This window comes from Anopheles marshallii, chromosome 3 (assembly GCF_943734725.1).
Source record: "Anopheles marshallii chromosome 3, idAnoMarsDA_429_01, whole genome shotgun sequence".
NCBI lineage: Eukaryota > Metazoa > Arthropoda > Insecta > Diptera > Culicidae > Anopheles > Anopheles marshallii.
Window position 1 is genome coordinate 33,012,055 of NC_071327.1, and position 13,270 is coordinate 33,025,324.

A 13,270-nucleotide genomic window follows, 5' to 3' on the forward strand; every position below is an offset into this window, starting at 1 on the left:
TTCGGCGTGAAACTTAACGAAAATGTCAATCATAAATTCAGTTCTGTGTAGTAAATTTACAAAATAAACAACTCGTTCACCTAGTCAATTTTGCTCACGTAGTGATCTTGTCCCATCTTACGTCCGCTGATTATTTCGGCTTCTTCCATATAGATGATGCTATTCCTCTTTGAATGAGCAGCACTTTTGTCAGGTATTAGTGTGAGTGTGATGGAACAAGCTTAAAGCAATCGTACTGATGCACGAGATCAACTCGTATCGACCAGCGGCGAAGATGCGGTCACTACTGAAGTAGTGCAGTTCGTGTTGTCATCACCGTTCTGTGCTGGCTGTTCCTCACCCGATGGAGCAAATATTTCCACAGCCGCCTGCTGTTGGCTGTGGGCCAGCTTCTGCTTACGTTTCATTTCCATTAGCTGCTTCCGCTGTGCTTCACGTTTCGCAGCCGCCAGCGCGGCGGACGCCTTTTTGGCTTCGACACCGTTGCTGCCGTCTGTCACGGTGGAACCACCGTTTGATGCGTTTGTCTGCGTTTTGTACGGACGCTTCACCAACTTTGTACGGGGTGGTGCTGTGCCATTGCGAGCTTGCGCCAGCGGTGGACTCTTTGGAATTGGCTTCTACAATGAATGAAACCAAGATGGAAATGAATCAAATTTGTCTCTCTCTCTACCGTGGGCTCCACATTTGCGAAGCATTTCAATACCGGCCGAACCGGCCGAACCGGCACATTCGGCATTCTACTTACCCTCCAACCATTTTTCCGGAACGAATCAATTTCGTCAAAGCTGGCATCAACGTTGTTTACCTGTAGCATCACCATGTCCCAGAATCCTCTTAAATCTTCACCCGTCGTTTGGAACTTTTCGTCCGGTGATTGGTTCAGATTTGTGTAACACAAGTCTAAAAGTAGAATAATAAAAAATGAATAAGAAATTAGTGTTACTACAAGACGTATACTGTATATTGATTAGATTCGTATAACACTAATTTATAATCTTCTTCATAGCTTCACACTGTTTTCCTATAAGCTTTATTATATGCTAAACAAAACAAACACATTCCAATCACCTTCGGTGGTTGTAATGAATGCGAAAAAGCATAGCGTAAAAGATGGTCACGAACAGGGAGGACAAATATAAGAAGGAAATGATTGTAGATTCGACACAAGCAATCAACAAGCGCTGTTTGTTTTGATGGTGATGGCCATCGCCTTTCATTACCCAACTATTTACGGAACGATGGAATTTTTCGTTTTAGCTTTGCTTTAAACGGTTTATGCCTTCTTGGCGACAATACTTTGGTAGGGAATACGAGTGTGTGAAATATCGAATATTGACCGTATTGCCAAGATCGATTGGAATCTTATTCTAAAGTATAATACCTATTAGTCTGCATACATTTCCTTCCCCAAACAGTGAAAGGATACCTTATCCCGGGTATAACAGGCCCAAGTACTAGTAACAAAAAATGATAAAGAAGCGTTTTGCTCAAATGTTTATAATCTATCTTATCAATTGCAACGTCATGTACGACGTAACGTACAAAATTACGTATAATTGTTCGTAATGTTTCTTATCAGAAACAAGTGTTAATCTATCGATCGTTATCCATAAAGCTCAAACAATCATTTCTAGGCACGTGACCAGGAAAAAATGTCTAACTGTAATTAAACGCAGGGTTTAATTCTTAGAAGAGTACTAGAGAACTAAACCTTTAATAAAACGTTCTCAAAACAAACCGGTGTCTTTCCCACACTTTGTAAATATCACCAAATACTAACCTTCAAATTGTTTCATTTTTTGCGAGCATAGCAGACGCGCCTTGCCAACGGCAGCGAGGATGTATCCGTTTATGTCCTCTCCCAGCACAACACCGTCAGCCTAAAATTAAAACCAAAACTAATCAGCTGCCAAACGAAATGTTCCTCTGAATGGGATGCGGAGTGAAAAAATAACAAAAATATACGCCGCAAACGCAACCGTATTGAGTTGCGCGATACAGGTGACAGATATGAAAATAGAGAACACCTAGGGTTATGTTCTCAGGTAGGAGGAAATGCGTAATGAAAAGTGTCACGTTGTGATGTGAAATGATTATTATAAGTTATCACCGCCGCATGCATCTCAAAACACTTTTTACCACAGCTTACCACAAGCACCTTTACACACTCTGTACCGTACCTTTAACTGATTAATTTCACCCTCCAAAACGTCAGCCATTGTTCGAAGCCGTTTCTGTTCGGTTTTCAAGATGCGCAGGAAATGGTTGCCGTCTAGAACGGTGTTATTGTTGCTAGCATTGCCGTTGCTGCCATTCGTGGTTGCTTCGGATAAGGACGTTGATGCTGGTGGTTTGCCATTTGATTGCATATTCTCTTCCGCTGCGGCCATCGTCAGCTTCACGACGGGCGCACTATCCACTGCGGTCGTACTGGTGCCGCCGTTCACGGTGCGCATACTGTCCACTGTAACCAGCTGGGTGTTACTATCACAATTTACAATTTCACCACTGCCCGATTTATCAACAATGCCGTTTTCCACCGTCGTCGTACACACTGCAACCGGTACGTTTGCTAACCCTTCACTAGCGTTATTATTGCTGTGGTTGCTTAGTCCGGTACCGTTCTGCTCACCGTTTTCGTTCACACTCGTGGCGACGGTAGTCGCATTCTGCTCGTCAGGTACGGTTGTGGTGACGGTGGCAATGGCGGCGCTATTGCCATCGGAAGTCGACATACGACCAACACCGTTACCGTCAAAGTTAACCGACGATGACACTACTACCAGCGAGTGTTGCTGCTTCGACTCTACTATCACCGTTGATGACGATACCGACGACGACGACACGCTGTCAGAACGGTAGCACTGTGACGTTTCGTGATGCTGCTCTGTTGCGTCAGTATGCTTTAGCTCTGCGGAGCGCGTACTAGTGTTACTATGGTGACGGTTGCTTGTTTTCAGCGCATCTTCCTTCTGTTCGTGCTCAGTATGCCGCCCATTGCTCGGCAACGGTCCCTTTCCGTTGGTAGTGGTGGAGCGTGTAGTATGTGAATCTAGTTGAGCAGTTTTCATCACCGATCGCTGCGTACCATCATCGGACGGATTCTTGCGGAGATCTTGCATCTGTTCTTCCCGCGATAGACTAAGCTGTTCAAAGTGATCGATGTAACTATTGCCATTCGATTGCTGATGCCGTTTCGATACCTTGTGTAGCAGCAGATTCGCATTTTCTTCTGCAGCGTTTCCATTTGCATGCGTCACATTGCCATTGCTGTTTAAGGAGATGTGTGTATTACCACTACCGGTTACCGTACGATTTGGAGACGATTTCGGTACTTTTTTCGGTGAGAAAATTTGCAACTGTGCGCGAAACTCTGGTCGTAGATGTCGCAACACTGGTAACGAATCAACATCCGCATCCTCACCGACGTGTCCTTCGCCGTTGATTTGTCTGTTTTCATCCACAGAAACAAACGCAGAACCATTGGTACCAGCTCCATTCGTCACATGCAGACCACCGGCTCCGTTTGCTACACCGTTCCGGGCTGCACCATTCCCAATCGATTGATGTGCCATCTTTAACGGCGTTCCACCATTGTTTTCATTCGCGATGTTATTGAGGTACTTTCGTTCGCTACTGCTGTAGTTCTGTTTGTTGAGCACCACCACATCACTCGCACCATACAACTTTTCGACACGTTGCTGAATGAAACTCTTCTTCGGTGTCATCAACTGCGTTTGAGCATCGTCCCGTGCGTGACTGCTGATTTGTGACTGCGAGGAAATAACCTTCGTTCGCATGCTACTCACAAAACTGCCATTTCCATTGTACAAACCGATTGCGGCCGCATTATCAGTCATATCGGCACCACCGGGAGGTGAAATGATTGAACCATTCAATCCTCGGATCCTACCACCACCGGCACCATTTGCCACACCCGCACCGTTCATTTTGAGCATTCGATTACCACCGATTCCTGCTGTACTGCCGCTGTTGTAATTGTTGTTATTGTTGATGGTGTTGTTCATGCTAACGTAGCTCAGGGTGGGAGCCGTCAGTAGATGTCCACCCGTTCCGGAGTCGGTACGGTTGTAATGCAGCGTGGCAATTATAGGACGGCTGGGGGAAACTTCGCGCGACTTGTTAATGTCCTGGCGGAGTTTCGAATCGTATGTCGTCAGGTTGGAGTACCCATTGACACAGCAGGCTAGGTTCAGATAGCTCGGTTTCTTGTTCGTGGCTGCGGTTGGCGAACTGTCACCACCAAGCAGGGGTTGTTGCTGCTGCGCCTGTTGTGAATTGGGGGCTGTGGTCGTCGTCAGCACGGTACTGATGTGACCAGTTACCGGATCCAGAACGCTCGTGACGGCCTGACAGTTAATTACCGGTAACATACAACGCTCCTTGATGCCGGCCGTAAATTCGCGTGTAATGTCCTTGCCGGAAATTGGCGTTAAGAAATTTAGCTCTCCGGAGGTATCTGCGAGGTGAGATAAAAAGAGATATAAAAAAGTTAGTACACATTAAGAGAATTAATCAAAAATATTAGAGAAAAATGTCTCGATTACAACATTAAAACATATACATAATAAACCAACATGAAACATCTCTATCGATTACAGGGACAGACGGTCCAGAACCTACCTCAAGGCATTTACGAATCGATTTACAGGTTCAATATCAAACTAAGAAAATCAATACACACTTTCATGCGAAACACTTGGCACGTAAATTTTGCGCCACACGCCAGACGGCAGTCAACTGATATCTTTACGGCTACCGGGGTAATGGTTAAAGGCCATTAAAATACTTTCCAGAAGGACATGCACAACAAAAGCGTGTCGTAAATATCGTAGCCAGAGGTCCTGCACGCGTCAGTGTGTTTCGCGCTGTTCGATTCAAGTGGGTGTCAAGGTGGCAGATTTGCTCATTTGCCTCCGGACTCCGTGTTCCAGGGTCGATGTTATTGTAATACATTCCTTTACAATGCCATCGAGCTTCGCCAAGGTCTGCACGTGGCTCGGTCATGAAAGTGATGGTTTTATACAATATTGAAGCACACATTAGCTTTTAATTACTTTCCCACGCAAGCATGTCAGGGAATGTTCCTTTAGAACGTTAGACACATTCTTGCGAATGAATGATTAGACTACTGCTACTACTGGACAACATAAATAATCGTCTTTCATAAAATAGCCCATCATTGCGCTCATGCGGTGTCCGGTACTTGCCCGTCGCTCAATCTGTCATTGTACTGTAGATAAAATACTTGTGCTATTGCTCGCCACAAAATCACTTTGATAAACGAGTCTTTCTTAAGATCGATCATACAAACACCATCTCTCTTTTGCTGTTTATCGCCTGTTTTTAAGTGTGTGGAGTTGTTCATGACCGATAAACTTCAAGAGTGTTAAGCGTGTTAAATTGATGGCCAGATTGGTAACATATTATCATTTTCAATTCTCACTTGACGTGAGATGTATCACTACATCATTTGAGCATTTGTATCATTTGAAGAGGTGATTTAATGAAAGCGTTATGTTGATAAATAAATAATTATACGATAATTCAACATATTATTAAACAATTAATTGGATTTATACAATTGAAAAGTTTAGGTAAAATGAAATGCTTCAAACTTATCGACATACACACCACATCAACCCTTATCAGTATAATGTTGCCAAACACAAACCAGCCTTACTTTCCAAACATGCTGCTCTTATCATTCAAATGTTTAACTTTTTTTTTAGAATCTCTTATAGTAAAACATGATTAATTCAATTTCTCGTAGTAACGCATTTTCTCTCTCCACAGCGTCGCTCCTCAGACAACAAGGAACCACAATCAGCGTTTCATGAACATTGCATGGCGGGCCTACACCCATAAACACGAGAGAGATAGCGCACACAAAAACATCGATCGGCAGTGGTAAACGGGTACGATAACTCGCTGTTTGCTACGTTAGCCACTGTCGCGCTCAGACTGCGTATCGAATGTAAGCATTATGTTTACACAAGAGGTAACCTTCACATGTTGCTTGGTGTGCTAAAGTAACATGATAACAACTACACCGCCCTACAACAGTAATCCACCAACATCAACACAACAAACGAAGCGATGCACTGGTAACTTCCCTTTTTTTATCAGGGTCTATCTCATACCAAACACAACATGAAACCAATCGTGGTTATAGGCTAGTATTGAAGAGAGAAATTGCCTTGTTCGCTGAACAGATGAGTCACCGCAACGAACAACAAATTAAATATTTGTATAGCCATTTGCAATACAGAACATCTTGCGGCTACTGTCTAGACTTTTAAATAACACTGTAAACTAACATACTGTTAGCTAACATACAGCTTCTTGCTACGCCGTCCGTCGATGATCGTTTACAAATTCAAGAGTTCGTTCATCGCTTTCTAAGTTGGTTGTAAATTAGCATCACTAGCAAATCTCCACCGTCATTTAATCCATATCCGCCCACATTGTAGCCGATTCGAAATGCAATCGCCGCAATGAGTAGGTGTTGACTGCAGCCAGCCAAGCCATTTATACAGCACAACAGAGTACACGCACGTAGGAAGCCAACTAATGACGACTTTTGAGAAGCATCTAGACATTTCATTCTCTTTTCTGTAGACATCTGGGTATAATGGAGCTAAATATTGCTATTCTCACAGAGGTATTCAGGTTCACACTTTAGCAACTCCTTTAGGAACCTTTCTACAACTTCACCGAAAGATGAATAAAGTATTAAACATGAGAATGCGACATTTAAAACTTCATTCACACTTTGTATCCACACTAAATAGTAAGCTAGACTTGAGGACTTGAGATTTATTGCAAGATATTCTACAAAAATGCGCCACTCTTTATGCACTTTCGGCTCAGATAATGATTGCTTATTACCCAGCAACATGCAATCAGATCACGGGTTTGACCGTATAGCGAAGGAAGTTCCTTCCAGCTGAGCTACTAGAAACCTTTTTGCGACACAACCACGCGCACGTTGCGTCAGCGGACAGCTATGCGTGACGCGTTGTTCTCCTTGCAGCGCACGCCACATGCGAACTGGTTTCCCGGCCACCGATACACTCACACCAATTCAAACTATCAAACAATTTGCGACGCATTCCACTTTACCATACGCGCACAGCGCGATTTGCATGCGGTGTGTTGTTGCACATTTGCAATTTATTTATCTTCTATTCAACTCAATCTCATCACGCCTGTTAACCTACTTGTTTGATACAACCTCGGGCGATGTCGATCACTTTGTAGCAGCACTTGATGGAACAACAACAGTACCGAATCGTGATAAGAAGACTACTCCACTTTCAATTTCAACCTTTATCAACACACATGAAATGATGCTGTTAAACCCACACTAAACACCATTCCCCCAACGTTGTGAGTAAACAGCGCGTTGACTGTTCGATGAAAAGCCAAAACAGCGGTTTTACTAGGGCGGTGCGCGATCACTCGGCACCGAAATCAACACGACCGTTCGGACCGACTGCCGAACGCACATTGGAGCAGCTTGTCCGATGGTGCGCGGCACTAGGAAGCCCTCTCTCCCTAGTACCGCACACTAACGCATCGCGCGAGGCACGCGATCGTGTTGTAGTGGTGTGTTGGGGCCTTAGCCATCACCACGCGAAAGACTGCAGCCGCATCCGCCAGACACTTCTTTCCCAGCTCCCTCCCTCGGTTCCTCGAACACCTCCCAGAAGCGCCTTTTTTGACTGCTCTTCTATGACGCAATGTCACACGGAGGCGCCCGTACAAGGGATTAAGCACGATGGAGGGAAATGGTCCAGAGTCCATCCCAGAGTGTTTACCTTGAAGGGGTTGTTGGGTGCATTACCTACCCACTCGCGTCGTATGACCGGCCAGTAATGCGGCGTGCAGTATCCCGCGAACAGCATCAGAAGGCGTCGGCGTCGGACATTTGTATACACCAACGCACACACACACTCACGCGTATATTGCCGGCGCAATGTGCGCGCAGACACGGGCGCGACACTCACGCACATATTCGGCGGCGACTAGTAATCGGAGGAGTGACACACCGTGAGGAGGTTGTATTGCCTAGGGCTTCATCGAGGGTCGAGTGGGTGATGCACTGGATTAAAGCGATTCCATCCACGGATGGATTGAGCGAACGACCGTTTCCCATGCGTTGAGCCGTACAGCCGAAGTACATTGTGCTAGTGGAAAGTGGACTAGTAGACTAAACGTATTACAGAGATATGTGCAACCGGACACCGATAGGAGGGCTTTAATTACGTTAGATCCGTTGACTGGATGCACCGAAGCTGAGCATTAGACGACTGTCTATTTCCAATAGAAATAGGAAAGGGTAAAGTTTTGTAGCATTCGTATAACTTCAAATGGACTGTAACTGCATTGAAGCTATTGCTTAAAATATTCAAAAGTAGCAGTAACATTAATTATCTTGCTAGTTTTGCGTGCTTGTTTTTTTGTGATTGCATTTTCCCATTCAGTTCAGGAAGCAGCTGGTGTGAACTCTGCTAATGATGCCTCGGCACGCCCTTCTAGTTCATTAAAAACACATTAAGTATTTCAGTGCAAAAATAACGGAATACCTGTAGAATGAATATACATCACTCAGCTGGGGTATTAATTACCCAATATTTAATACTAGCTTATTTCCTTATTTTTTAAAATATCACCAAGAACGAAATCTCCAAATGAAAATAAATAGCTCATCTTGAAGGCCCTTTAAATTCTTCCACAAAACCCAATCCGAATTTCCAGTTCTTTCGAGCCGCTCGCTCGAAATATTTCAATTCTTATTTGCATAACACGCTTTGCTGACACTTCCTTCGATAAACACAATGTCTCGAACAGAACCCATCGTACAGGTTTGTTTGTCCTTGAGATTTCAGGGGCAAATACTCAAGATGCGTGCATAATTAAATCCATCTAACCAGCACATTACGGGTGGAAGAAAACCAAAATATACGACTATCTGACACGATAGGAAAGCGAACTCCAACTCACATCCAAGACCGGACAATTGAGGAGGACTAAAACAAAAAGACTCCATCCTTTGAAGGTTGAATGCTCAAACGCCCACAAATTTCTTCAACCCGAACAGCATTTATTCGACATGCCATAAAACAATCCTTCATCGTCACCAAAGTCGCAACAGGTCAAAATAGGAAGGAAACCTAATTTCATCCCCATTTGCATGCGAGGCACCATGGTTCATGGTTCCATGATTTCGGGGACCGCCAAAATAGAACCTTCGTTTGGTGAGCGCCATTAATGGTGAAAGGTTTTTCCACACAAATGAAGGTAAAGCGATTTGTTGTCGAGCTTTAGTCAATGGTACAGTGTCGGTACAAATAACCAATTGGAAAGAAATATCATCAAAAAAGCAAAAGTCAGAACTCCTCACGGTAACGAAAGGCGTAAAAAACTAAATTTCCGTTTGACATTGACCTTCGCCTACAGTTGGAAAGGGGTTTTGTGGATGTATTGTCAACATTTTTTCAGCCATTCTGAATTTCCCTCAAAAGAAAAAAAAAGCCAAACGAAACAATAACAAATGTTCACCCTCCACCGATTCATATGTATACGTGTATGTCACGCATTTTAAATGCCGGCCTTAACTGAGCCAGTAAGAGTCAAACAAATCCATACCGGGGTAGGAATACATATTGAAAAAAGAAATCAATCCCACATACTCCACCACAAAAGCGTGCGATCACGCGGTGCTTTTACCAAAGGTGTGCGCACACGATGACGGTACACGGTCGTAATGCTGTTTCCGGTCCACATGACGCTGAGGGCTAAAGGAGAAGAAGAATGATAAATGGTGTGGTATACGCTAACACTGTCCCAATCTAGCTTTTTTATGCGACTGACTATATGCTGACTGTATGCGTGGGATGTATCGCATTCACTTCCATTTCTAATGTAGCAAGTGTTTTGTTCCTATCCTTCCCCGACTCCCCTCCGGGGCGGTGCGGACCAATTCCTCAATTCAACAGCAATAACAAACGATCGTTGCCGTCTTTACGATGGTGAACCAATTTTTGGCAATCGGTACCATATTCGCCGGAGACATTTTTATATGATGTTTGTGTTTGCGATTGTCAACATTCGGCAGTGTGCGCCCCATTGATTTATCATCGTATGTATCTCACACACCCGCGCCTCTGTTGGAGCGACCGGTTTGGTTGGTAGAAAATTCAATGTCACCCCTACCGACAAACAACCGGGCCACAATTGTCCACGCGAAGTTGCTTGCCGGTTACATCCTTATCGGGGGATGAGATTCGACGACCGCCAACAAAACCAATTTCGCCCGTCGATAAATGTTACGTTTTGCCGCTGCTTTTGAACGAAACCGGCCCCAGCACATTTGGTCACCATACGACCGTGAAGAAATGGTTTCCTGCTTACTCCGGAATCGAAAATGGTCCGTCCACCACCCACGGGGTTTACGAGTTTGTGAACAGAAATACTCTAAGTGGCGTAAGCAAGTGAGCTTAAGAATGCCATAAACTATGATTTGTGGTTCACACTATTATAGCTTTATGTCAATTAAACTATAAAACTTCAAAAATAGATTAAGACGGGAATGACCATAGCTGTTAAGAGCAACAAACAACAAGTGCAGAACCGATAAGTTTGCGACAAACAAACGCCATGAACTCATAAGCGCTTATTCACATAGTTTAGCCTGTTTCAGAATAGTTCTTTTGATTGGCGTATTATGGAGGAAAAAAAAGATCTTGTACAGTGCAAGAAACATGTGACAGGATCTCATACCTCAATGAGGATCTCATTGCCTCAATCAATCAACTCTTCAACAAAGTTCGATTTCCATTTTGTATTGTCTATTCCCTCGCATTCACATTGCGAACCAGAGAAGAACCAATTTTAATGGTTCATAGTGCTAATCATGATCTTATTTCTGGATTTACTACTATGTTGACAGGTTGTTTCATACTCGGAGCCTTGATTATTCCTGCTAGACTTGTGATTCCCTTTCTCTGGTTGCCTTGTTTTGTGTAGATTTATTGATTCTTGTTTGTCTTTGGATGATTGGTGGATTATTTACTCACTGGATGGTGGATCACTGTATTATTATCCAACTATATTTCAGTCTTCGGAATCCAATTAAGTACTCCTTATATGTTGCGATAATTGAGGAATGTGCCTACTGATACCTTGTACGCTCGATACGTTATAAATCTTCCCATTTCCCATCTCACCTGAAAAATCGGTCGAATCAGCGTCTACGTCAAGCGAGCAACTACCGATGGAATCTACACTTCTATCCATATTCCAACCGCGGGGACAGAAGAGTAGATCGCCACGCTGTCTCAGCTTCTCGCGGTACTTGCCGCTAACGATCTGGCCCGTGCTGCTGCCGGTATCCGGTATCGGCAAGTAGATAGACCGTAGATATTAATGACAACACACCGCTCCGATGACCAGTTCGTACCGTGCCGTGTACTTCGCCGTCGTTGCAGGAACGAAGTTGCACGACGTGGCCAAATTAGGATGCATATATGTATAAAACGGCCCACTGCTGTCGTCTGTACCAATCTTATCTCACCATTTATTATTCACAAACACCAAACATACACTCATACGGATTATCATGTGTAACACACGCACATACTATTTTGCACTTTCGTGGTTAAATTGCATAAAACTTTACGAGATTATGCAGTAACAAATTATCTACCCTCGGATGGGGAAAAATCGAGAGCACAACAACTCTGTTCACAAAAAAAATCACTCGACACACTAAATATCTAAAGAAGTAGGACGAGAAAATTAGTGTTTAAAATGCATTTTTAGAAAAAACGGAAGTCAATTACAAATTAAACTCTTAGACACACAAACAGAGAAAGCGGTAGGAAGAAGGCAACCTGCTGAAATATTAAAATCCACTTCACTTGTGACAGACTGCAGCTGTTTCAGAGAACTCAACACGCAAACCGTCCTTCTGTGGGCCGGCCAACGACGCCGCTTGGGGCTATTTAATTCCCTCCCAAAATGGCGTTCCACTTGTGGGGTCGCCACTCGGAGCACGGATAGAATCCCTACTAGAACTCAAATAAAACTCAATCCCACCGGATATAGGATTTAGAGCACCACTGAGAAACGGTGAAGGTTCCTTTCCTGCTTGGGTACTAGAAGGGGTTCTTTTTTGTGTCGACTTGTAGATATAGCACACATTCCAGTAGCGTTATGCCCCTTGGGGAGAGCATGCCGACGACATTTGCACAAGCCCTCCCAAGAGTGAACTCAATATCCGTTCCGAAATATCTATGCGGCAGTGTCCGATGATCCGCAATGTTCTAGGTATAGAGTGAAGAATCCATGCATGCCCGCAAAGGGAAATAGTGACACCACTGCAGTATGTCTTCTGATGCAGGCACTAGAGCTCAAATAGAACCTTTCGCAGTTTGTTAATTTGACGGAACATTCTACGACGAATCGTGTGGTGGCTGCTGTTCCACGTTCTGCGTTCTACGTTGTTTCTAAATCTGGAAATAAAAGAAAAAGAAAAGAAATAGTGCACACATTAGTGAGGAGTCGTTTGATGCTTCGGTTGGATGGAAGGTAGAGAAACATTAGCGCTAGTAGTTGCACGCGCCAAGGCAATAGGGAATCGACCGGGAGGAAAAATCATTATAATTTAAACGAAGGAAAAACTGTCACGACAAAACCGGTGGGACTCCCGGGAACTCGGGGAACTCGGGGTGTATTTCTTCGTTGCTTTCGTTTTGTCGGCTAACGAAGGAAATCTAATGATAGAGTGGTGTTTCCCTCTGCCGGTGACAAGACAGAGCAAAATTGCCGACGAAAGTTGAAGATTCTGAGACGGTGCATACAAACAGTTCTTCCACCAAATGCATAGCACACGGCAGAGCATACACGTGCGTGACTCGCGCCGGCACACCTCAGACGTGCGGTGAAAATTTCCTACAATGAGGTAGATCATCCCAAAAGTTAGAAAGCTTAAGCTTAAGCCGGTATGTGTCAAATAATCGAGCAGATTTCGAGCGGCGAATCGGTAACGGGTTGCATCAATCACATATGGACATAGATTTTTGACATAAAGAATGACATTAGGTATTCTGTACCGAGAATTTCAGGATATTAATTTTTTTATTTTAGTTTAAAATTGTATCTACATTTTTTATATACATAGATACTTATAATAATTAACCTTATTTATATCTCAGTCAAATGAGCCGTCTCAACAAGA

The 13,270-nt window shown here is 43.8% G+C and overlaps 1 protein-coding gene across 1 annotated transcript; it reads right to left on the reverse strand.

Annotated features, from left to right (window-relative positions):
• Positions 1–248: 248 nt before the first annotated feature.
• On the reverse strand, positions 249–11,328 carry LOC128711793 (homeobox protein 2). Its single transcript, XM_053806680.1, has 5 exons — positions 11,259–11,328; positions 2,184–4,483; positions 1,784–1,883; positions 749–903; positions 249–620 (listed from the first exon to the last, which is right to left on the reverse strand). The coding sequence occupies exons 1-5, from the start codon at positions 11,326–11,328 to the stop codon at positions 249–251; spliced, it is 2,997 nt and encodes a 998-aa protein (XP_053662655.1).
• Positions 11,329–13,270: the final 1,942 nt, after the last annotated feature.

What these genes read in the sequence shown, in the direction of transcription:
- LOC128711793 (XM_053806680.1), bottom strand. Translation starts at nt 11,328, where the DNA reads ATGGATAGAAGTGTAGATTCCATCGGTAGTTGCTCGCTTGACGTAGAC. An exon ending in AAAAATGAAACAATTTGAAG is followed by an intron (nt 904 to 1,783) that starts GTTAGTATTTGG and finishes TTCTACTTTTAG; the next exon opens with ACTTGTGTTACACAAATCTG. An exon ending in TCCGGAAAAATGGTTGGAGG is followed by an intron (nt 621 to 748) that starts GTAAGTAGAATG and finishes CATTCATTGTAG; the next exon opens with AAGCCAATTCCAAAGAGTCC.